This window comes from Accipiter gentilis, chromosome Z (assembly GCF_929443795.1).
Source record: "Accipiter gentilis chromosome Z, bAccGen1.1, whole genome shotgun sequence".
In the NCBI taxonomy this organism is placed as follows: Eukaryota; Metazoa; Chordata; class Aves; order Accipitriformes; family Accipitridae; genus Astur; species Astur gentilis.
Window position 1 is genome coordinate 63,932,624 of NC_064919.1, and position 25,792 is coordinate 63,958,415.

General features: G+C 43.8%; 2 protein-coding genes across 13 annotated transcripts in view; one reads left to right on the forward strand and one right to left on the reverse strand.

Annotated features, from left to right (window-relative positions):
• Window positions 1-1,948: 1,948 nt before the first annotated feature.
• CD180 (CD180 molecule) lies at window positions 1,949-17,914 on the forward strand. 3 transcript variants are annotated; one of them, XM_049796556.1, is made up of 6 exons: window positions 1,949-2,648; window positions 3,836-3,891; window positions 6,733-6,899; window positions 7,579-10,693; window positions 15,363-15,473; window positions 17,848-17,914. In XM_049796556.1, the coding sequence occupies exons 2-4, from the start codon at window positions 3,880-3,882 to the stop codon at window positions 9,302-9,304; spliced, it is 1,905 nt and encodes a 634-aa protein (XP_049652513.1). In that variant the 5' UTR covers window positions 1,949-2,648; window positions 3,836-3,879; the 3' UTR covers window positions 9,305-10,693; window positions 15,363-15,473; window positions 17,848-17,914. The 3 variants fall into 3 exon arrangements, with proteins under 3 accessions (XP_049652513.1, XP_049652515.1, XP_049652512.1); XM_049796558.1 differs by lacking the exon at window positions 1,949-2,648 and adding an exon at window positions 3,342-3,357; XM_049796555.1 differs by lacking the exon at window positions 1,949-2,648 and having other exon boundaries at window positions 3,572-3,891.
• The window catches only part of MAST4 (microtubule associated serine/threonine kinase family member 4), a 312,156-nt gene continuing 301,556 nt past the window's right edge, over window positions 15,193-25,792 (reverse strand). For all 10 annotated transcript variants that reach the window (XM_049796540.1, XM_049796539.1, XM_049796541.1 and 7 more), the window contains 4 exons: window positions 25,142-25,264; window positions 23,214-23,350; window positions 22,330-22,511; window positions 15,193-21,498 (listed from right to left, as the gene is read on the reverse strand). In XM_049796540.1, the coding sequence (XP_049652497.1) occupies window positions 17,621-21,498; window positions 22,330-22,511; window positions 23,214-23,350; window positions 25,142-25,264 (4,320 nt within the window). In that variant the 3' untranslated portion in view covers window positions 15,193-17,620. The remainder of the gene's footprint in view (window positions 21,499-22,329; window positions 22,512-23,213; window positions 23,351-25,141; window positions 25,265-25,792) is intronic.

Here is a 25,792-nt window from a genome sequence, read left to right on the forward strand (position 1 = left end):
CAGGCATGGAGAGTGTGGGCTGGAGAGCACATTTGGCTGCTGTCTCCTGCCCTCGTTTAGGGTTTCAGAAAGATCAATTGCAGCAGCACGAAGCAGAGTGGTTTCACATAAAGTCTTGTAAAGTCTGACATTTTTGATGGCAGCTTTTTCTCCCTGCAGGTGATTTATGGTCCTGCTGCACCACCTTGTTTTACGCTTTTCCTCGGAGCGCAGCCTGAGCCTGCAGCACCTGCTACACCATCAGCAGAGCCCACGCAGGCTTTCCTGCTGGAAAATGTGGGTTTGTGGCAGGTCAGGGCAGGTGGTCCCAGTCCTCCCCAGCTGCTGTGTCTCCTGGCGGGGCACCGTGCAGCCACAGTGGGGGAACGGGCACAGCCCAAATCCCACTGCCTCAAGGCAAATCCCGGTCCGGGTTCTTAACATCCAGCATTTAAAGCAACCATTTGGATTCCTATCCCGTGTTTGTGGTAGCAAATAAAACAACAAGCAAGGAAAATCTTGTAATCCATACTTGAAGGAAATGACTGAAAATTATTTTAATCCTTTGATCTTGTATAAACAGGTATTTTGGAAGCCCTGCTCTCTTGGGTTGCCAATCCCTTCTTCTTCAGAGCTATTAAAGACCCAGAGATTGACATAAATCACCCCTTAAATAAGAGAGAATTAACACCTCATAGGAATTCTGAGGGTCCTAAAGTAATTTAATATATATACACAACTCATGGAACATTTTTTCTTTTTTTTTTTTAAAACGTCTTGGATTGATTCCCACTTACTCCTACAGTCGTTACACGTTTTTTGCAAGGCAGCCCTGGAGGAGGAGCAATTTCCCAGGTTCATCCCACCTGCAGCACCTCTCGGGAGCCAGGCTTTTTGGAGGTGCTGTGCTCAGTGCTCTGGCCGGGAGCCTTTCCCAACAGGAGGGCCAGGCCTGGCGTGGGGCCAGCTGGGCGGATTTGACACCAGACAGGATTTCCCCTCGACCCGACTGGCCATCTTCCTGCCTGGGTGGAGAGGGTCCTGTAGGACCCAGGATCCCACCCAGAAATGGGACCCACTTTTCTGCAGCAGGAGTGGGAACTGGCATCCCGTGATTTCAGCATCATGCCAACAGCCCACGTGATGCCCACATCCATGCCTCTTGGCTGGGCTGAGGAAGACGCCAGCACTTCACCGTCGTGGTCCCCAGCGTACACTGGTGGTTTTTAAATGGGGGAAAGGCCACCGCCCATGGGTACACGTGGTGGAGATGTCACTGTGTTTTGGTGAGCCTCATGAGCCGTTCCTCCTGCCTAGCTCAGAAATCAGTTTAAAATGGAGAACCTGTGGGGGATGTACAGCCCTTTGCGGAGGACTTTTTGATTGCAGGGCAGAACGACTTGTTTGTGGGGTGGTATGGGGCCAGAGGGGCAGCACAGGGGGGAGTAGCGTGCTTGGGCCCCAGCAGCATTCAGCATCTCACAAGAGCTCAGTGACACACACTGTGGCACTAAAGCCAATTATTACCACTGGTGTTTGCATGCTCTTAAATTTCCCATGAGGAAAAGTAGACCAGAAAGAGTTTCAACCAAGCACAGAAGAAGTAAAATTATCAGCAGACAAATACTCATGAGGGGACTCTCCCAGCGATGCCTGTGGTCTGACAGATCCCCTGAATGCCGTGATGGAGAAAGGATCCACCCAGCACTTTGGAACAGCAAACATCAGCATGCAGAAAAAGGAGTGCTCCCTGTTAAGCATGGGAGTTGAATCAGCCTGCAACAGCCCTGGTTCCTGCAGTCGCAGAGGGGCTGCAGCCTGCCCGAGCCTAAGCCCACAGCGGGTGCCCAGAGCAAAGCCCCCTGCCAGCACTGAAACCCTCTCCTGCTACCTACTGCCATAAATTCTTACCCCTCCCCATTTTGCTTTAGAAGCACGAAGAGCTAAATTAATGAGATAGGTACACGTAATGAATAATTCAGATACCTCCAATTATTAGTCATTTTTACCAAGCTCAGCAATTGCTTATGCACATGGATGAGAAGAGGAACTTCAGTCACACAATACAATTTCATAATGAATTCTTCATATTGTGAAATTGAGGCAGGCCCTGGAATTCATTATTTGCATTATAAACCTTCCCATTTCCTCAAAGAACACCTCCCACCCCCCAAAAAAATCTCTGGAGTTATTTCTACTTCGTTACATCGCACATAAATTCTAGAACACATAAGAATATGCTTCACTGCAGTACAGGAAGAGGCAGGATTAGCTTTGGCTGATATCCCCTCCTGATTCAGAGGACTCTTCTTACAAAACAACACATTCATCTTAAATTGGAGATTTCTGGTATGGGTGGTTTGAGGAAGAACACATGCCACCAGGGCTCGTAGCCTGCCAGAAACAAGACACGGGGTCCAAGCGTGAGTCCAAGCTGCTGCATGCCAGGAAAGCACAGCAGGGACGACAGGAACACGCCAAACCTTAGCCTTTGAGCATTAGCATGGAAAATGCCAAATGAACAAGGAGCAAACATCCCAAAAAAATTCCTCTGAACTTTTCACTACCAGCTGCAGAGCGAGCAGGATTTCCAGCAAAGGCAGAGCTGGCTGGGAAAGAGGAAGAGCTGTTAGTGGGATATGGAGTGAGTTTTTCATGTTGTCATTCGGGTAAGTTATTATCTTCTGTATTTTATAAATTAAGGAGGAGGAAAAACCCAGCTAAATCAGACTGGCACAGAAGCATCCTAGCAGCAGACAAATACAGCAGCAGGGCACTGGTGCTGTGGCCTCTCTGTGCCTGCCAGCCCCGCCAGCCCACCCAAGAGCTTTAGGCAAAGATGCAAAAGGGATTGAGCCCTGCACTGGATTTTAAACTTTGCTCCTGCCACATTGACTGCTCCCCTCTCCCCAGCTGCCTGCAGGGATGAGCACAGCACAACTCAGGTAAAACCCGACAGACACATTATCTCCAGCTACCAGTGCAGCCGTGGCATTCATACACTACTGCAGAGCCATTTAAGGACAAAAAAAGGCAGGCTGACATGTCTGGCTAGAGCCAGTGCTCAGCCCCATCCCAGGCTTTGAGGACCAGACAACCCTGTCCTGCTGGCACTGGATCCCCTCCTGCCTGCAGCTACCGCACACATACGTGCCTATCTTAAAGATCGTTAGAAATATTATCCCTCTCCAGAAAACTGATCATTACCTGTAATCTAGATACAAGAGGAAAAGAGTTCATTTTCAGACTGAACTACTGCTTTTCAGCTTTACTGCTTCTATTGAGATGCATGTTTCAGCATTGCAATCCTTTTTGCAGCAATATAGTCACAGACCCTGTGCCTATATTTCAGTTGTTTCATAAGTTCTTGTGACTTTCGTAAGTGATGTATCAAATTTTGTTCAACTCAAACTTCCCCTTGCATTAAATTCCTGTTTGGTGGGACGCTGCAGTCTCATCTGCCCTTTTCTTGCTCTACCTCCTATTTCACACTGAACTACCCTGTACTTAGCGGAGTCATTTCACTCTATATGAGCATCAAGACCAATTTCCCTCAGTTTCCGTTTTTTAAAAATCTGTTCTGCCACAGAAAAGTATCAGTGCACAGTAATTTGACTATTTAAAGCAGGGAAGTTCCTCTTTCACTTTGAAACTACTGTTTTTCTCACATTGAGCCTGAGAGGTCCAGCAAGCATTTCTTTTCCTTCTGACCTGCTTTCTAGCCGACTCGCCCAGTTTGTCTGAGCCTTGCTGCTCAGTCTCGCTTTCATTAAGGGAAGATAGCAGAAGATCATCCATTTTAGCAGCCCACCTCTCGCCGTAATGGTCTGTGATTTATACCTTTTGATTTTCACAGCACTCGCCTGTGTTAGTTGTGAAGTGTCCAGCACTGCAGAGACAATGTGCATGGAGGTGAGTGACAGCCGCCGGTCCCTCTCGAGACACAGGACCTGCGTATGGTCTCTGGTGAATACTTGCCTGCTGACACCTGACTCTTTTCAGCTCCCAAGGGGCTTCTCTCAGGGGGACCTGAAGGCCTGTTATTAGAGAAGCGAGGCAAGTGTCTTGAGATGTGCGTAGCAACATCAGTCACTGTCCCTCCCCCTCCTCCTCCTCCTCCTCACACCCACGCGCATGTGCACCCTCACACTCTCTCCTACCGCTGCTGGGGACTTCGGGAGCCTGTCAAACCAGCACTGCACTTCACCTCCCAGAGAGCTCGAAGGATGAGAAATTTTCACAGGAGTGTTTAGTAGATTTGGGAGCTAGACAGAAGACAGATAAAAGGATTTTGCCTCTTGTGCTGCACTCTCCATACAAGAATCTTGCACATGGTGGTGGGAGGATGGTGTCTCTATTTGCCATTTGGTTGGTGTGCGGTAACACCTGAGGGTTTTTCCAGGGGCAGGAGAAAAGGCTGACCCGTAAGATTTCTCTTTCCTCTTCTCTCTTTTCTTTTTCCCTTTTCATCTCTCGTCTTTTTTCTCTTTTCTTTTTGGGAGACAAGTAAAAAAAAGGCAAGGATTTTGATTCAGGGAAGAAGCACCATGGAAACCCAGCTCTACGCAGTGTACATTTGGGGCCAATAGCAAATTCCATACCGAATTAAATGTACAAATCCCTGAGCAGCCAGAGTTGTACAGCGGGATCCCCCAGGGGATGGTTTCTCCTTGGCTCCCTGTGAGAGCCACTCCATGCCCCTAAGTGTACAGAGAGAGCTTACTTACTCACTGTTTATTTCAATGGTACAACAAGCATTGTTCTCGTTTATAGTGACAGCTAAATATTTTTTTGTCTGTCTAAACCACATGCCACAGCAGCCAGCTCCGCGGATTCTTCCTTGCTTATCGGTACTGAAAGCATCAGCTTTTCTAAGTCTGTATTTTGCCATTTCTATAGTTACTGGCACTGTATTATTTTGGCGCTTCTAGGCTGGACCTGAGTCCCCATGCTACAGCCACATCTTGTCGCAGGAGGTAATGGGCTGGATTCCTGTCCCCCCGGGTCGTGCAAATGCCCACCCGGGGCGGGGGGGCTGAGCCGTGGGCAGCACCGGCTCACCCTTCCCCGCTGCTGCCACCGCCGGTGCCATCCACACGGCGCTGAGCTCCAGCCGGGAGCCCGGGGAGCAGGGCAGTGGAGGAGCCACGCTTCCCACCCACGCAGGGCATTTTGCTGCGACAGTGCCCTTCCACTTCTCCCTCCCGGCTCCACCATGCCGCTGCCAGCCTCCCTCTGCCCCTGCCCACAGGGCTGCACTGCCTGCAGCAGCGTGGGGCTGTGGCACTCCCCGGCACGCACCGGTTGCCGGATTTGTGCTTAAAGGAAAGGAAGGAAGCATTCACCGTACCCAGCTTGCAACAAATACTGCTCTTCTTCCCCCTCCAGTGAGGCTACCGAGTGCCATCACTGCCCACCTGCCTCTCCTAAGCCACAGACAGGCAGAGACACGGTTTGGTCTAAAACACTCACAGTCCCACGTGAACAGAAAGACCTGAACCCCACGCACTGTTCCCCCAGGGTCCACGCACATGCCCCTCAACAAAGCCCCGGCGGGCCACACGTTTCCGCCCCACAGGGCACACACGTGCACCGTCCCCAGCTCATTGTGGACGCCAGCCTCCAGTGCATTTCTCTCCGGACAACCCGCTGCCACCTGTGCTTGCTTTCTTCTGGCTAGTACAATAGCTTTGAATCCAACGAAACCAGTCAGATGGGCCAACTGTGCGACACGTGCATTTACCGCCCTGCAAGCAGAACGTCTCCAAGCTTCCTGGCGGGATATTGCCAAAGCTGCTGCTCCCACATGGCCCCAGGGACCCAGGCTGGGACCGTAGCCATCCGGGACAGGCTGTCCCCTGGCCCTTTGGGAGCAGGGCTGGGCAAGGGGGAGGCTGACACTGTGCCGGCTGTGCCCACGCTTCCCATTGCGGCTTGGCAGCTGGGACAAGTGCAATGCTCTGAGCATTGCCACCACCTGGAGCAGCACAGCAGGCTATTTCGGGGCGGCACTTCCCTGTGTGCCATGGTCCCAGGCTCTGGCTGACTTTCATGCAATCACGAGGCAAAGGCAGGCCAGGCACATTTAATGAATTTCCCTGGTATCCACAGAGTAGACTTCTCTATATAAGAAATCGATTTACTTTCAGTTGAACTGAAAAGCCTTCATAGAAATTGTAAAGACTGGGCCTATCAGATATAATATTTATCTAGTCTGAGCTAAGGCTTCCCACCATCCTCTCACTGTAGTGTGTAACTCCAGTTCAGATCCAATTAATTTGGACATGTTCCTCCTAGAAACACTCCCAGACCTACTGTTTTTAACCTCCTCTCTGCAAGGTTTTTTTAAGACTTCTTTTAGTATAAGCTTTGTTACAAGACTCAGGAAATTCAGAATTTAAAACTATCTTGTGGGGACTCTTTCTTAGGGATTAATAGTTCATCTGGAAGAGTAAACAATCCTCATATGTGCTAACCTTGATAAGTACTACAGCTGAGACGCTTCAAATTAGTACGAGAGAGATTCAAGGCATTTGTTTTAAAAACACACTCCACAAACCCCCAAGACGGTGCATTGCAAGTCTGCACTGAGGCTTCTTAGGGTTCTGGCTGCTGCTTTTTTAAATAATTGAAAATTCTGTTTGGTTTTGGTTTGTTGGTTGGTTTTTGTTGTTGTTGTTGAAGAGCCATCGTTTTCTCCTATTTATATTTGCAGTACATACTTCTTGCAGTTTCAGTATGTATTTTCCACAGATTACAGTAAATAAAAGCTATAGCTGCGAAGGTTTAGGACTGAGGGAGGTTCCTGAAAAACTACCTGTCACAACAGAAATCCTTGACTTCAGCTTCAACATGCTCCCTTCCCTCCAGAATTCAACCTTCTCTCAGTTGAAGTCTCTCCTCTACTTGGACGTAACAAGGTATGGAAGGAGCATCCTCCCTTCTGCACATCACATTGGTGAAAGCCTCTGTCCCTGCCGGAGGCTTACTGGATCACACCACACCAGCATCTCCCTGCCTTCACAGGGAAACCACCAGTAGCGCTTGCAGACAGGTGGTGAAGTGTTTTGCTAAGCAGAGGTTGATCCTCTTGGGCAGTATCTAGGCTTCTTCTCTGATGACAATCATTTGCAGGACAGTGGGTGAAATATGCATTTTCCAGATACTACTGCTGCTAAGATGGTAGTGACAGCAAAGTCACTAGAGCAATTTTTTTATTCATTTTTCTATAAAGATATTGTTCCTAAAACCTAAAGAAAGACAGGTTTTGTCCTTGGAACTGCCCAACTTTTTCTATAGAAAAAGAGATTTTCATTTTATTAAGCTGGACACCAAAAACCTCATGTTTCCCTGACTTCCACAAATGCCTCCTCACCCCCATCATTTCAGGCCAGGTTTTTCTTCTCACCAGGATCCTGTATTTAACTGTGAACTTACAAGTACCAGGCAAGTGTTACTGGAAAAGACAGACACTTTTATCCTGGTGAAGGCAACTGATCATTAGTTTTTACAGATATGAAGCGCAGTTTGGGTTATCACATATACCGGGAGAGTTTTGCAAGACAGGTCACTGATGCTGGTTTCTGTTGCTTTCTGAAGGTGTCAGATCAACTGGGTGTATGACGGCGCTTTTCACAGCAACAGGCAGCTGAAGACAATTGTGCTGACTGGAAACCTGCTCTTGTTTCTGTCTGACACAGCATTTGCTGGCCCAAGGTCCCTGAAGCAGCTTGACTTAACACAGACAGGAATAACCAGTATGTCCTTTATTCCAATGACAAATCTGCACAGCTTGGATACCCTCATCTTGGGCAGCAACCACATCTCTTCGCTGCAGCTTCCTCCCAACTTTCCCACTCAAAACCTCAGATACCTTGACTTTCAAATGAACAACATACGGGCAGTCACAGCAGAAGATGTCCGTGTTCTGCAGAAGACCAGCAATATAACTCTCATCTTTAAAGGCAATAACCTTATATACATTGAACCTGGAGCTTTGCAGTCTCATTTCTACAGTTTGGACTTCGGGGGCTGCACTGACATCCCCAGGGTCCTGACAGGGATACGGAACTCCACAGCTCAGATTCTTTGGCTGGGGACATTTCACGGTGTAGAAAAGGAGCCCTACATAAGCCCGAATGTTCTACAAGGCCTCTGTAATACCTCTGTCAAGGACCTCTATCTGCAGCTACGGCACTTCAGAAACCTAAATGCTGACACGTTTCAGTGCTTGACCAGGCTCCGAAAGCTGGACCTAACTCAAACCCACATCAGCGCGTTGCCCCCTGGCATTAGTGGCATGAGATCGCTAGTGGAGTTAGTTCTCAACGCGAACTCCTTTGAGCACCTCTGCAACATCAGCTCTGCCGCCTTCCCCTCCCTCACCCACCTCCACATCAAGGGGAACTTGCAGGTCCTGCAGCTGGGCTCTGGCTGTTTGCAGAAACTGGCAAAGCTTCAACATCTTGATTTAAGTAAGAGTCATATTGAAAGCTTTGACTGCTGTAGCGAAGCACTGAGCGGTTTGAGCAGTCTTCAGCACCTGAATCTGAGCTATAACACAAAGCTCCACCTCCAAGATGTGCTTATTAAGGACAGTGCTAACCTGGAGCTGCTGGACCTAGCTTCCACTCCTCTTCACATCAACGCTTCACAGGGTCCTTTCCAAAATTTGCATCTCTTGCAAGTACTGAATCTTTCCTCCTCCCACATTAATACTAGCATGCAGCATCTCTTTCAAGGCCTGGAAAACCTCATGCTCTTGGATCTTAGTCAAAATAACTTTGAGTCGGGGATCATGCCAAAGGACAAACTGTTCCAGCAGCTATCCAATTTAGAGGTGCTAATTTTATCATCCTGTGAACTGACAGCAGTAGATGGCAAAGCATTTTACAGCCTCAGGAAGTTACGGCATGTTGATCTGAGCAACAACAAACTTATTGCATTCAGTACAGATGCATTTTCAAACCTCAAGACCATCTATCTCAATTGTGCCCACAACAGGATCCGTATTGTACCACGTGACAAGCTAGCATCCCTAGCCGGCCACTGCAGAATCAATTTAAGTTACAACCCTCTGGACTGCACCTGCTCCAATATTGGCTTAATCACCTGGTACAAGCAGAATCTAGATAAAATTGAAGACTCTAAAGGAACAAGATGCTCTGAACCCAAATCGCTAGCTGGGGCTCAGCTGGCCACCATCTCGCTCTCCTGTGGGATCAACACAGCAGGAATCATTGTGGTTGTCCTGGCTATTTTATCCTGTGGTGCCATCTTCATTTGGGGTGCTTGCTATTTCAAGCGAAATTACCAGCAAATATAAGTTTATGATGGAGATATAGAAAACATGTACAGCAATTTTATTAAGATGAAAGACAACTTGCTGTATTTGTTTCTGACCTGTATTTTCTTAACTTTTGTAATACCCTTTCCATTTGTATTACAACTTTCAGAAAAATAATGAAAAAATTTTATTTGAGAACTGGAAAAATAAACTATGACCTGAGCCTTGAACATGAACAACTTCTCTTACAGAGAAATCCCACTTCAATTCAACGTTAGACCTGGTGTCCCAGCTATTACAGCTAATGTACCTGTAAAGGGAAGATCCAAGGGCCAAAATGCAAACCTTGTTCTCTTAAAAAAAAAAAAAAAAAAAAAGGCAGCAAACCACCGCCATGACCATCACTCCCAACAAAAAAAACCCCAAACCAACCAAAGCCCCACCTTCTATAAAATGCCTTTGAAAAACAATGTCGTTTAAGAGCTGGCAGTGGTGTACCCTGCTCCACTAAAAAGAAAAAAAACTTTCTGTGAAGAACAGATATAACATTCATAGTCGCTTAAGACCAACTCCTGCAGGACTAACAGAAACAGTCTGTATCTTTTCTCTGATTTCTTTAAAATATTTTTTGATCCTTAGGAAGTTTCTGGCCATTGAACCTCTATCTGTCCATCTCTCACCCCAGGGCAGGCCCTGTTCCTGTACTACTTACTAGACTCCATAGTAAGCAAGGACCAGCAACAATTTCAGCTTTACCCATAAAACTTGTAAATTAAGTCAAGAATCTGCAGGTGCTTGGCACTACTTGCTTGCACAGGGCAAAAAACCAATGCCATAGCTATGAGACTTTCCTGTGCCAGCCCAGAGTGGAATGTCCAGCAGCAGCCCAGGAGAGAAAACTAGAGACTGCAAAGGGAGCAGCACAGTGGGGAGCAGCAGTCTCATCCCACAGGTGCTCCTGGTGCTGACAGCTACTGATGGGAGCTTGCCATGCCTACTCATCTGCCCCGTGTTACCATAGCATGATTTACAGCACTTGTCCTTCAACAGGCTAACCCTGACATATAGACACAAAATTCTCAGAGGGTATAACCCTTCTGTCTCTCCGTAGAATCTTCATCTTACAAAAAAACCCCACCATTATTAGGGTCTGTACCACGTGGAGTCTTGCCCTGCCCCAGCAAGGCTCCCTGGTGTGCTACACCAGGAGCTGCAGCCGCTCACCAAGAGGATGAAGGCAAGGTCTCTCTCAACGCTTTCCACGCTGGACTCCACATTCAGCTTCAGCTCCTGCTCCAAAGGCATTTTGTCGATGTTTCCTCCGTAACATGCTGACTAGCTAAGATTTCAAAGATCCCTACTGGACTAGAAAGTTTGTGCTTGTTTCTGAAGATGTTGTTGACAAGAATCCCTGCTTAGTCTTCTCAAGTAAGAAATACCTCTCTTATTTGAAAAGCCCCTTTTACTGCTAGCAGATCAGACTAACACAACATCGATTCTTGCAGCTTTCACATGCCTTCATATCACGTATGCTGCCTGCTTTACTCACAGCTTCTCCTCCTCCTGCCCATGTAGCCACGTGCTGCCCAAGGGCATGCAGGGAGAAATGTTTGATGTTTCTTCTCCAGTTGCCTGTAAATGTTCCCAGATATGGGGTACTAAGACGTTGCCTTTCCTCACAACTCCCCATAGTGTTGACCTGTATTCCTTGTTTCTGTGGCCACTGGCACACTCTGCACAGAAACCTCCTCCTGACCCCATCAGCGCGTGCTGTGCTCCAACTGCCCAGCTGCAGAACACCAAAGCTGTGTGGGCTGCCTGCGTTAGATGAGCCCTTCTAAAAGGACTGGTCTAAGGGAGAGAAATGTCACCGAGCAAACCACACTGCCCCAGGTGAGGACCCCCTGACTCATCCTTGGGAGCAAGGCAGAGATGCTCCTGAAGTCAGCCCAGGGTTCAAGGCACATCTTCCCCTCCCTGGGCAAATCTGACTGATTGAATGAGCAACCTCTGATAACTGCATTATCTAACAATACAGCATGAATGCCAGTGCGTCCACCATCCTAGAGAGATCTGCTTCTTCCCTCTTAAATTTGTGGGTTCAGGAAAGTGTTAGAGAAATAGTGAAGTTAAAAGGGAGAAGTTATAAGGGAGCATGATGCAGTTCATAGCTTGGCATAGGTGCAAAAATATTGCTGCAAGTATCAGGTAGTAACTATGGGAGATTCACAAATACCAGCAACTTGAGGGGAAATCTGCATCTTAGGCTGATGCTTTCTGAAATGCCTGTGTTTGGAGAGAAGACCACAGATTCAAACACCACAAGTTTCTGAAATGCTACCCAGTGTCACAGCATTGAATCATGTAGACTGCAGACGATTAAAACTCAAAAATGGCTGAAAAGGCAAGATGGTGAATGTGTTCCTGTGCATATACATCTGCACACAGAGTATTAAGTACAGACTTTCCTGTGACCCATCCCTTTCCCTCTACACAACTTGGTTTTGATGACCCTATGTTCATCTGTTGTCATTTTTATTTTCTCTTTGATTTACTTTACTGTGCCATCTCTGCTTTATTTGCCTGCAAAACACCATTCACAGGACACCACGTAAAACAACACTGCTGAACAGCATACAGTGTGTGTTTTGGGATACATGAATCCTAAATACAGGGACCGATTATTCTGAAGGAAAATTTATATATGGCTATAATACACTAAAATGTCCAGATTATACATTAGAACTTTTTTAAGTTCAAAGATTTAGTCTTCTGGGATTACTTAGCAAGGATATAAATGGAAAGAGACAGTAGATTTATTTTTCTTCATAGATTTTTGTTTACTCATTCAAGCTCTGCTCTGATGCAGTCCTTGGTTTCCAGTCAGGCCTTTTATCTCTTGATTTTTTCAAATACAGCTGGGGAGCTGGCACAAAGAGAGAACAAGGGAATCGCCTGAGGTGAATGGTGCCTAATAGGATTGAACTCACCACCATCCTGGCTCCTGGGCCACAGATATCACTGAAGTCATGGTACAACACAAACTGCAAAACAGAACTTGTTATCACTATTTACACAGAAAAGAAACTTGAGCAGATCTTAGCTAACGAGTCACGTTTCAGAGACTGGTAAGCACGTATCTTTATTCCAATTGGATAAACTAAAACTCAGAGCCAAGCCCTTCCTTCCCCAACTGTGCTTAAACAAGATACTGTCAGTTAGAGGCAAGTCAATTTTTGAAAGGGTTTTACTCTGAACAGGATGGTTGAAGAGGCCAATTTCTAATCAAAAATTTCTGCCAATTGAAGAGGCCAATTTCTGTCACCTTAAAAAAAAAACCCACAAACCCCTTGTCAATGATGCATCTTTGAAGAACTTTCTCATATTCAGTAGTAGTCATCTGTACTTGGAAAAAGAGCAAGTGAGATGCCTTCTCAACCACTCACCCATACCATACCTCCTGGAAATTACTCTTCCCCAGGAACAGACTACATCCTTCTCCAGCAAATCTCTCAGCCAACTTCTTGCCCCTGTATCCAATTCACACCTGCATTTTGAAGGGCTTGCTTTATGCTAGAACTTACCTATGTTGTTACTGTCTTCTTACTCTGCAGTCTTCTCTACTCTTCCTGATGCTCCCAACTCTTTGCAGCTTGAACCATAATCTCTAGCGTCGCTTCCTACCCTCAGTTCATTCAAACCCATCCTTGGCAGGTGTCTGGTAGATCGAGCTGGTCAGTGCTAATCAAATACTATGGTATAGATAAGAGTCAGTGGAAAGAAAAACTGTTGCTAACCCAAGTCATGAGCTGGGACAGGCATCCGTATACCCTCTAGCATCTTCCTGTTCTGTGATTTATTCTTTCTGAGCTACCATCCAAATTCAAGCTTGACATCCCTGCTAAGTCTTGCAAACTACATAAGAGGAAAATATGCTAAGGGAGCATATTTCTAAACTCCAGACAGGGAGTTCAGTGCTGAAGAAGGGAGCTCACATTTCCCTTTCAGACCATTAAAGTATTCCCATCCCAGGTGAGGTGCAGTCTCTTCTTAAAACAGTAGAAGCAAGGATGACAGGCTGCTGTGGTTTAAGCCCAGCCAGCAACTAAGCACCACACAGCCACTCACTCACTTCCCCCAACCCAAGTGCAATGGGCAGGAGAACTGGGGGCGGGGGGGGGGGGGGGGGGGGGAGGAGAAAAAACAAAAGTAGAACTCATGGGCTAAGAACTATTTAATAACTGAAGTAAAATAAAATAGTAATGAAAAGGAATATAAAAAAACAAGAGGACAAAAAAATAAGACCAAAGAAAAGAAAAGTGATGCACAATGCAATTGCTTACCACCCACTTGATGCCCAAACAGCGATCAGCCCCTCCCAGCCAACTCTCCCCAGTTCATATAGCGAGCATGACATTCTATGGTATGGAATATCCCTTTGGCTAGTTCAGGTCAGCTGTCCTGGCCATGCTCCCTCCCAGCTTCTTGTACACCTGCTTGCTGCCAGAGCATGGGAAACTGAAAATCCTTAACTTAGGATAAGCACTGCTTAGTAACAACTAAAATATCAGTGTGTTTCCAACATTATTCTCACACTAAATACAAAACACAGCACTGTACCGGCTACTAAAAAGAAAATTTAACTCTATCCCAGCTCAAACCAGGACACAGGCCATGCTGGATATACTCGTGACCTTTCTCTCCCAACTTCTTCCTCAACACAACCCCCTTACACCAGCCCTTTCCTCTGGCCCTGAACACTATGGAGACTCACTCTGGGCACACAAGTTCCTGTCTCCCCAGGCAGAGGTGACCACTGCTGTTCACAGCCAGAGACGGCACAACAGGCAGAGCAGTTAAAGTCAATCTTCAACTCCAGTCATTTCCTTTCCCTGAGCTGCCAGAGCCTGCTCTCCTCTCCTTACACAGCCCCTGCCAATGCACCAGTTTTGCAGACTACCTGCCTTCTGCTGGGTTGCAGCAAGTTGGAAGGGTTGGGGGTGACCTGCAGCTTCCCCTCACCTATTGGTTTCAAACAGAGAGCAAAGCAGCAAAAGTAATGCTGTAACACTGCTGCACTTGGTTTTGTACAGAGGAAAAACAGAGAAAACAATGCAACAGTAAAACATGAACAAAAATACCCCCCCTGCCAGGCAGCTGTGCAGAGCTACCAGCAATGGAACAGTAAAGACACATGTACTTTAATAAACACCGCTCCTCTGCAAGAAGTGGAAAGTTGAAAATCACGGGAGCAGAAGTCCTGCTCCTTCTGCCAAAAGGATTTTTCTTCAAAGAAACCACTGGATACTAAGGTGTTCTGCTCCATCTCGCCCATGTAGTTCACTGCATCCATTTTATCTTCTGAGAAAAAAAGAATAAAGGGAGATTTTATGATATTCAAGGGGTAGAGATTTCAAAACTGAAGAAAACATTGCCCTTACACATGCTCCAGGAATTTGTTAAGGCTGAAACTTCAGCACAAATTAAAAAAACCAATAAAGATTGGCTATTTTGAGAAGGTAATAAAAAAAACATACTGCCCTATTGTAATGAATGATGACACATTTTGGAGGAAAGATTTAAACATCATGTTATAGCCTACTGCTGTTGTTAGCTACCACCACTCCCTGCCTACCTACCCACCAGCACAGCAGTAGTTCCAGCCACTGCCTGAAATGAGATACCAGCTATGCAGATATACTGCATCCTCCATATACCTCCTCCATCTCAACTCAACTGCATTTCCTCATGCAAAAATCCTTGGCCAGCATGTGCCTTAAGGGGTGCAATGAGTTGGCCCCAGAGAAAAAAAACAAAACCACAAAAAACACAACAAACAACTGTCCGCCTCTGAGTAGAGCAGAGATGTGCCTTAAGTTACAGGAGTGAAAGCAGTTCAAGGAAAAATGCTAACGCAACAGCGTTTCATGCTGAATTTTTATTTCAATGTTATGCAACTGCATAAGTATAAATAATCGTGTTCAGTATACAACAATTATGACATCCATTAAGGAGTTTCTTGGAGAAAATAAGACTGCAAACACTTTATTGCACAAACCCTAATAATTTTTTTTCTTTCCTTTTTCTTTTTTGTAAGCTGAGGAATCTACAGCAGGAAGTCTACAAAAGAACACATCAGATCTACAATCACATAAAGACTGACCAAGCAGAACACAGGCAGGAGGATCTCTAACAGCTCACTGATAAGGTACACACCAACAAACAGGTACTACATAAACACAAGCTTAAGCGCTGTTACACTTCCAAAATGCAAAGAACTTATTTATTAGAAGTGATAATGAATTATACAAAATATACATAAAGGTATACTGTAAACAAATAGCTAGGTGTGCTTTAAAGGAAACAAGAGGATAGTTGAAAAAACACAGAAGACTGTAAACTAGGAAATACTTCCCAGACAGAAATGTTATTTCGAAGTGCATTAGCATTCATTTGTAGTAACTGCCAAAGCACAGATGAACTGTAAATGTCGAGACCATTTATCTGTAGAGCTGCTCAAAAAATATTATCCATTGCTCACTAGCTCCTCTGCAAACCCAAAGGCAGTATGAATGTTATAGTGCCACAAGAAAAATCAGAAGGACTTGTTTGTGATATTATCTTTCCATGACAGGTCTGCTGTAATCCAACTCAACTAATCAGTATAATAAAGTTTTCACCAGAGGGAACTTAATTCTGCACACTGTCAGTTGCCATACAAACCTCCAAGTCAAGATTACACTGTGCTTTTATGAACAATCTTCTAGCTTTTGAGACAGAAAGACAATCCATAAGACCTGATGAAACAAGTATGGGCCTAGCTCTACTGTGGGTACATATAACAGAAATAGGCAAAACCCCCATTCTATTGATCCCAATCATTAAAAAACACACATCTGCAAGGGTACTTTGTAGTACTTCTGTATATGTTTCAAATTTTACCTTTCATCCTTCAAAACAAACTAAATACCTCCACACTAAAATAATTGAAGTCTACATGTTCCACAGTATATAAAATTTAAATAAGGCTTAGCAAAAGTAAAAACACAGTCACATTCTAGCACCAAATAGCTCCAACAGGTTCCTTTGTTACAAAATGCTTCTTTTATAATTACAGTATTTACTTTTTTTTTGCATACAAATAAACATTATGTTATGAAATGTATGGAGCTACTCAATGCATTTAGAAATGAATGTGAAACCCAGAATTACTTGCTAAAAACAGCAAGTTAAGTCTACAACGTAAGGCCCCAGCTACGTATTAAAATGTATTGGATGTCCTGAACTTTTCTGAAGATATGATACTGAAACTGCTTTTTTCCCTTTTCCCCTTACTTGTCATAATGTAGGAAAAAAGCTACAGCTGTATGAAGCTAATGATGCAGACCTATATGCCATGATAATATGTATTCTCTATATGTATTAAAAAACAGGGATGAACGTACTAGTACTGCAAGTCATGTGCTTATACTTGTGCCTCACACTGTAAGGGTCCGAATTTAAAAAAGCTCAAGGAACTCAAGAGAGGACTGCAGCAAAAACTAGAGCACATGGCATGTGCTTCAGAGTCTCAGCCTTTTCTGAGGTGAAAGTCACAGAACACACTCCCTATAGACAAGGCAAGAACCACCATTTCACCAGAGAACACGAGTCTTGCTGGGACACCCTGATAACCAACTGGTCCTCCCATAGCTCTAATGACACCTACTCTAAGAGGCTTTGTGCAGTAGGGAGATGCAGTTAGGTCTTGTGTTAGATCTGGTGAAGCAGTCAGCCACGTACAGTACTATCAAAATTGGATTATTAAAAATACATGTAAAAACTCACAATAAGTCACTGTATCTATTCTGTAATAGTATTTTTTTAACCTCTAGCTAGGATTTTTAATAAGTAAAAATGTGGCCTGTTTTTGTTTTCCAGTCAGACCAATGCTCGTGCATGTTCACAGCAGGTCTGAGTTTTAATAATTCAGTTTCATATTAGAGTATGGCAAATAAGTGGCAAAGCAACTATCTTAAAAAAGGGGAGAGTAAACAATGCAATCAGCAGCAAAGTATATATGCTACATTCAAACCCCAAACACATCGCTAGGTATTTACAGAGGAAATATTTTCTTCAACAGCTCTCAGCTATAAAGGTATTTTTGTACAAATACTATATGGTAACAGTTTTACCGGTTACAATTGGGAAGGCATTTTGAAAAAAAGTCCTTTCTTTATATATCCCCGGTCCTCTTTCTTTAGAGACATGAAAGCTTTGCCGCACAAAGACACGACACAGTGCTGGTTTAAAGGCAGTCTAATATATTGACATTGTTTCAGCTAGTCTTGAATTCACACCTGCCAGGTCTTACAGTTAACAGGATTTTTTGTGAGGACTGCTCCGCGAAGTTTCCTTTCCTCGCCGCTGCCGAGCTGAGTCTTTGTCGTCAGAAAGTGCGTTAGGGCGGTCGGGTGTGGTTGCTGACCTGGCTAAATCTTTACCTACATTCTGTTTTCTTGAAGCAGACTGCTGAGCCTGAATGGCATCTTTTCCCTTTACATCCACAGTGTTAACAAAAAAAGACTTTTCTTGATTTCCAGGTTTCCCCCCAAGGTTTGAAGCAGGGTGATGGGCTTCTACTACAACAGCAGCACTGTGCAAGGCCATCAGTGAAACACTTTTAGTCATTTCTGCCTTACCGCTCCCTGCAGAAGAGGTGCTTTTCTTATTTACTTCCTTGCAGGTTGCGGGAAGCTCAGGTGAGCCTGCTTTAACCTTTGCTGAAGGTGCATCACTCTTTGCTGAAGACAAAACAGATACTTCTTGTCTACATTCAGAGAAATTGGCTGAACAAGTCAGTGACTTTCCTGGTGTTGCAGCCACACGACAAAAACTCTGCCCGCTGGCAGCTGACAAATGTTTTATTGCAGTCTGCTTGTTTGCATCCTCTGGCTGTTTTTGATTAACTTGTCCTTTCCCTTTTGAATCTTGACAGCTTTTGCTACTTGTAGTCGCTTTTTCTGCTCCTTTCCCTCTGGCATCACAGTTTGCAAGGCAAAGGGTAGGCTCTACTTTCCCACTGTCAAGCTGAACATAAAGTGCGTCAGTGCATATTTTTCCTTCCGGTCTTTTCTCTGCAGAGATAGTCTCATTACTAGGATTTCTGTCTGCCTGTTTGTTCAGCATGAGACAGTCTTTCACAGTGGAAAACTTTGGAGACATGGTTTGTTTTTCACTGAGGTGAAGTTGCTTTAGATCAGCAGATTCCCTGAAGCCTGCTGGTTCTTGTCTCTGCATCTGCTTAGAACTCACTGGGCCTGCTGGTACTGGGCTGACAGCAGAGGATTTGGGTTTGGTGTCAGGACTGATGCTGCTCATTTGGAGGGTGGCTACTGAACCATGCTCCAAACTCACAGGCCTTTCGGCCTGCACATGTTCATTGCTCATTTTTCTCAATGACCCTGAAACAGAGGAAAAGGGATCTAGCACATTTTTACTGGCATGTTTCCCATCTTTCCGGGAGCTGGTAGACACCTGAATAATAGCTTCTTTTTCTTTTATGGTTGGAGTGCATGGTTTTTGTGACAACGTCTGCTTATCCAAGTACTTAGACTTAGAGGAACTCGTATCAGAGGCTGGCCTGTTTTTATTACTGCTGCTTTCCACATAGGTGGCAGCAGGCTTTACATGTTCTTGAACACCTACATGAACATCTACAGCACAGTTTCTGCTTACAGTGTCTCTCACAGCAGGGGAGCCTGAAGCATTAAGTTGCTGCCAAGGAACTTGGCTGGACTGCTCTTTCTCAGTAGTTTGAAGCCTTATGTCAGTGAACTGTTTCTGATCTTTCTTTCCTAAATCTTTCGCATTGTCCTTCTGCACACAGGAAACTGGTGCAGACTTCTCACTTTTAGGATCACAATCTACTGGTTGCATGGGCCGTTTACATAGAAGAGCTTCACTCTTTGACTCTGCGATAACTTTCTTAGACTCACTGAGAACTTTCTGCTTGGTTATGTCCCTTTCCACAAAACTACTAGCAACACTGCTGTCATCTTTGCCTAGCTGTTTCAGTGATTCTCTGCCATCCTTAGGTTGTGTCTTGAGGCCAGGTGCCTGCATTTTTCCTTGCACCAGAGGTGGAATGGCAAAATCAGCACAATTTTTTTCATTGCTTTTGGAGTAGCTCTTTATCAGGACATCTGAGACAGATACCTTCAGAGATGACTCCCTGATCACCTCCACCTTTGCAGGGACAGGCTCACAACTTCTCTGGGCTACTGGTTGTTTGGCAGGCAACTCTTTTTGTATTTGCTTCTCTTTTCCTACAGCTTTTTCAGGAGTGCTTTGGACAGCAGAAAGTTTGGAGCATGTTTGAGGAGTTTTGACACTCTGACTTTGAATAACACAAGACTTTGCCTCCACTGAATTGTCCTTCTGTTTTGAAGGGGAGGTGTCCTTCTTTTGAACAGGTTCGATAACAGAAATACTGCCTTTAGTAGCTGGACTAGAAACCTTTTTCTCTGTCACTACTTCTGCAGCCACAGGGATGACTGGCGGATTTGGAGAACTCTTGCTTCTCTGCAGAAGCTGAGGCTCTGATATGTTGCCTTTGCCAGATTTTGAATAGGTTAACGACTGCTCTTTCTGACAGGGCAGCTCTGCCTTCCCACCACTCTCTTGTGGTGCTGGGAGTTTAGGAGATCCCCCATCACTGCTGGTGCTCTGTCCTTCTGGCAGCACGCACAAAGGCAGTTCAGTCTTCGAAGCCTGTGGCCCAGAAAGTAAGGCAATGTCTAGTGTGCCTTCTATTGGCTTCAAACAGGAAACAGACCTCCCATCAAGTTTATATTCTGATGGACTTTTTCTGACAGGAGCCTCAGTGGAAATAAGGGCTGATTTTTCCACACTTATGTCCGCTCGGCCATTCAAGGTCTTGAGGGGAACAAAAGAAACTGAGTTGATCTGAGCAGCATGTGCACTGCCAATAAATGCTCTACCATCAGCACCTGCAGTGGAGTCCTGCTGTAAGTTTATGGGTCTGCCTGTATTAAGTTGAAGGCATTCATGAACATTTGATGTCAATTTGGGTTTTAGCACTGGACAGACACTGTCATCTTTTTCTTCAATGGACATTTTCTTTCTAAGGTAATCAATATTTGCAAGTTTACCATCTAATCTTTCAAATTTGACAAATTCTTTTGTTGGTACATTTTTATCTGTGTTTTCTCCCTTTCCATTTAGCATCCTCTCAGAGGACTGAGGTAGCACATCTTGCAGTGTACACGGAGGGGAAATTCTTTTGAAGTCATAAGAAATATGATTGGGTTCATTAGGTGGAGGTGCATGACACATCTGTGCATCTAAAGCAACACCATCATTTGATCGCAAGTTTGCATTCTTTTGAAGGGTGTCTTTCAGTATGCCACCAGCTGACTGGGTCTCCAAAGCAACAATTTTTGTTTCAAACTGATTTGATCTTTCTAATACCTTCTGGAATGCTTTTTTGTCTCTTTCTTCCAATCTTAAGGTATTGGGATTTTCTGATTCACTGCTAGGTTCATGTATAGCAGCATTTGCTTTTTCAGAAAAATCTTGCTTTTTCATAACTATCTTGACCTTCAGCTTCTCTCTGTCTAGCTCATCGATGGATTCTTGCCTACCTAATTTTCGGGAGACGGGTCGTTTCAAGCAGCCCTGCTCTACAGGCCTGACTCGTGTGAGTGATGGCATGTCACATACATTCTCCTCCAAGCTCTGAAGAGTTACTTCCCTTTGGGACAACTCTCTGTTCACTTCTTCTTGGGTCACTTCGAGACTGTGTTTTCGTGAACATAAGTGTTTCTTATCACTGCCGTAAGAGGGTGCAAGTTTCTCTTCAGACTGGACTCTCTTCAACAGTGGGGATCTTGGTGGCTCTGCACTCTTTGGCCTAACAATATGCCTTACGATAGTTGGAGGGGAGTGCATTTTGCTAGGAAAAGATTGAGCTATTTTTGTATTTCCAATCGAATGTCCTAGCAATGGTGACGGAGATCGCTGAGGGGATGTTGGCTGGGGTGTTGGAGAAGGTGTCCGTGCAAGAGGAGAGAGAGGAATGCTGCCAGCTGATTTGCGTCTTCCTGATCTGTATCTTTGCCCACCAAGCTTTGGACCCAAGCCATGAAGAGTGCTGGGTCTTATGTGTCCTGAACCAGCTGGAGAATTGGGAGCACTTGAACTAGGAGAGCTACTCTGAGAAGAGTTAGTACCTACAAAAAGAACACACAAACATAAAATTAGCAAGATTTTTTTAATCTTGTCTAAATGCTCAGTGAGAGACAGAACTTTTAACTGGTCCAAAAGGCCTGCGTGCTGCCAGCTGCCACAATGTTCCAAAATTTGGAAGTTTTTGAGTGACTGGGCTGTAAACCCCTCACCATTCCAATTACATTGCTATTTCTCTCCTTCCCCCTCTGTTCCTTCATCCCCTTTGAGTTATCACTTACTTCTATTTAAATAGAATAGCTAATGCTTTCTGTCACTTCAAAACATTGATCAAGGCTTTCCAAATAATTTACCTTTGCCAAGGGATTGTACAACAGCAGTTGCTTTCAGTACATGCTAAAATCATGACGGAAGTAAAACAGGAAAAAGGGACAGGCTTTTAGGAGCCAGAAAGATGCATATTTCAGCACCCAGCCAATCTTTTCAGCAATAAATCTGCATTCATGAGTGCCCATGCTAGTTCCATTATGTAGCAACTTCTTCCTCAGTTTCATTCTTTTATCAATTAACTTCTCCTAGGCAAGATTCTACCTTTTACCCCAAACTTGAATTGTTTATTACTCAACTTATAGCCATTGGACTTGGATTTAAACTCTGGGACTAACCTAGCAGACAGTTTCCTTTTAGGAGCTTGTGTGTCGTGAAAACACCTTTGCTTTTGCATCAGGAATCTTTTTCCCTTTTCCAGACAGAAGCCAGCTGTTTAATGACTATGCTTGTCAGAGCTGACTACTGTTAGCAGTGAGTGGGGGGCTCACAAGAAGTAGAATACAGTTCAAGTCCTTTTCTTCTGCCCTCCACGCCTTCACACTCACCAGATGGAAAATCAGTAGCAGAGCGGTAGCTTGGGGTAGGTGATCTGGGAGATAAGCTGTGGGTTGGAGACCCAGGCAAGCTCTCCCCTGATGAAAGTGATCGGTTCAGACAGGAGAAACTTCTGCTTGTGTGAAGAAGAGGAGAGGGTTGCTTGGCCAGCTTTTTAAAGAGAGATCTTCTCCTAGCATGAGAAGAACACAGCATTAATCAGAAGTTAAGCTGCACAGAAGATACTATTAGCACAGGCAAAACTCTTGCTAGCTGACATTGCTTCCCTCTCCCATTACCCTTAGAAAAGCAAATATTAAATGTATGTTTACATGAAAGCAAACCACAATGCAGAGCATGAAGTTTAGAAAATATCCTGATTTGCTAATAGGTGGGATAGCTATTGTAACTAAATCTATTTGTACTAGAATTTAGTCACTGTATTTCAGAAGAATGGTTAGCTCCTTATGAGTATAAATCTTCATTTTCTTAATTTAAGAGCCCATCAATACTGATGGCATATCTATAAAGCACTAGCAATATACTTACAAAATAAACTTATGACCAAACTAAAAGTGGCCAAAAACTTCACACTAGAAAGTTAAATTAAACAAGTACAAAAAGATATACTTAAAACAGATTAAGATGCAACCTCAGTTATTCACTTTCTTCCCCTTATCTATGTGTGTGCCGTGCAAAATTTTTAGGGGTTATGTTAACAGATCTAGTTTAAGCAAAACAGGATTGCAAGGATGTCACAACATAGGATCTCATAGAAGAACGTAAGAAGGTGAAGAAGATGAGAGACAACTGTATTACATTTATGTTTTAAATTATTATGTATACACACACACACAAGGAAACATATTCACCATGAAACAAAAGGATTACTCACCTTTCTAAACTCTCTTTCTTTTTGGTTTTCTTACTGCGCCTGACCATTCTGCTCCTGTAGCTGTTTCGCCTCGCAGGTCCTGTCTTGATGGAAGTGTTTTCAAAAGGGGTTGTTGTTACCGAGACTTTGTTGCCACTCTGCCAAAATGGAGGAGGAACCCTTAGGTGTGAATAAAACAACACAAACTTGCCTCAAATTGAAGCTACGCTACAAATGCAAATGAACTGAGACAGAACTCCAACACCAGAGTAAGATCTGGCAGTGTAGGAAGCCCTATGCAGATGTTGCCAGTCTAATTAATGTCAGCTAAAAAATGATTGGAAAATTCTCAAATTCTGCCAAATTTCCTAAACTTCCTCCATTCCAGCCTCGGGACAAGGAGAAATTCCAATAATTGTAGCTAGACAGGAGGAGACCAAGGACTGACAAAGACTGCAATTTTCAAGATGAAAGCTTCTACAGAAACATCCTATTTTCCCACAAAGAACAGCTGTCACTGCACAGTGGTCCATTTGCTAGCTATTCATGTCTCAGGATACCGACAGTTACAATGATGAAATGGAGGAGAAAACTTAATCTTCATCATCAATCCCAAACAATCCTTTTATCTTGTTCAAAAGAGATAAAAAATATAATGAAGTTAAGCTTTTTAGAACTGTTTGCATGAACAGATGACTTAATAAATAAAACCAACTGGAAATATCTATATTATGTTTTAAAATCCATACCTCCTGCCCAGCACTGTACACCACTACAGTGAACTTCTACTCAAAGGAATTCTAATAGCCCAAATTCATTTATAGTACAGTACATTTGGATAAACAACAATCTCTCATTTGAGTTTGCTCTTGCAAGTAGTGTGCAGGGTTGTCATATTTCTATTTTTCCTGTATCTGATGCAGAAAACAACTGCACAACCAAGGGCCATAAGTTACAGAATTTTCTCTTATACATTTCTTGCAAAATTGGAAAACTTGGAAGTTCCTCTTGGTTTCAGAGAAGGAAAATAAGACTTAATGGAGAGTGTATTTTGCAACTTTCCTCAGCTCTTTATATTTGTCCATTATTTCATTGCTTTCTGATCTTCTTTTATAACTAACTACTCCCTTTGACAGACAAAGCTTTGCATGTAACAGAAATTGTTAGTAATATTGTAGAAGTAAACATACAGCTGTCTAAAATAGCTCTGACCTACGTGAGTCTAAGCTGAAACGATTAAAAAAAACTACAATAAAATAAGCTACAGTGACAAACTAAGACACTATCATTAATATAAAAAAGTTAGGGGTTTTGTTTGTTTGTTTTTAAGGAAAACTGTAATTTTCCAACAGGATAGGCCTTGGAAAACTCCACAAGAAAAAAACGTGATAGATTATTTATAAAACTCCAACTGCAGGATCAGAACTTCATTAAGCAAAACAGCTCTGTGGAACATGCCTGGCTATCTATGAGACAAAAACCTTTTGGGCCTTAAGATTATGAAAGGCAAGTTCATGTACAGTAAGCAAAAAAATATTTAATATTCTTTGTTTCCACTTTTCCTCATTGATTTCACTTTAAAAGGAGAAAATGAGAAGTAGCATCATCATCAAAAGCCTGAATTACCTGATGAAAATGGGGGAGTTCAAGAAAGTGCCAAAATGACATTGAAAATGTCAAATTTTTTGAGACAGTAATTTCTTTGTGTCAGTGCCTTGAATGTACTTTAGCTATCTCAGCAGAAGTGTCAGTTTATTGCAGAGAAACTAAAACCTTAGCAGGATATATGAAATAATTGACCTTCCTCCAGATCTGTGCAGTAGTAGCTTAGAGTTTGTACTTGAACAACAACAAAAAATCTGATAACTAAGCTCTGAGGGAAACAAACAACCCCTCAATCCTTGGTGAAAACAGCAAGCACTTTTGTATCCAAGTTGTCCAAGAGTTACCTTTAACAACAACTCAATGACTTCTGTATGAACAAGACCATGCACTGGCTCTCCGTTGATATGAGTAATCAGGTCTCCAGCTTTTAAACCTGCTTGGTAAGCTGCACCTCCTTCTTCCACATTCTGGAAATCAGAGATGGAGAGAACAGACTCCTGTTTAACCTTCATACTTTCAAGATTAGTCTTTGTTTAATGAACTCTTACTATAAAACCAGTTGGCAATGAAGAAAATTTAAGAAATATTAAGTTATATAAAGGAAGAAAAGAAGAAAAATCAGACCAGACATTTCACCATCAACTACTTACTCAAACTTTATAATTACACAGGGCCTGGAATGGTTTCAAAGCTCACTGAAACACTGCTTGTTGCCACTGGTATTAAGTAAGCTCTGCATAGTGGGGCAGTTTTCATGCATGACAAAGAGGTGATTCACTCCCCACAGCAAAATTTCAGAACTGAATTGAGATTTTTAGCATCCGACACTGAGAAATACTGATGTAATTAAGGCAGTGGTCACATGCAGTACCCAAATCATGATAAAAATTAACTTCACCATGTAGTTAAGAATTGTTTTCATTTGGTTCAAATTCACCAGGCTGCACAGAGGGAACAGTGCAGCACAAAGGTGATAAAGGACCAAACCAAACTGA

Bases quoted from the DNA above. Each gene is read 5' to 3' on its own strand.
- CD180 (XM_049796555.1), top strand. From the start codon at position 3,802: ATGGTCTGTGATTTATACCTTTTGATTTTCACAGCACTCGCCTGTGTT. The intron at 3,892-6,732 runs GTGAGTGACAGC...TATTTTCCACAG, and splicing joins CAGAGACAATGTGCATGGAG to ATTACAGTAAATAAAAGCTA. The intron at 6,900-7,578 runs GTATGGAAGGAG...TGCTTTCTGAAG, and splicing joins CTCTACTTGGACGTAACAAG to GTGTCAGATCAACTGGGTGT.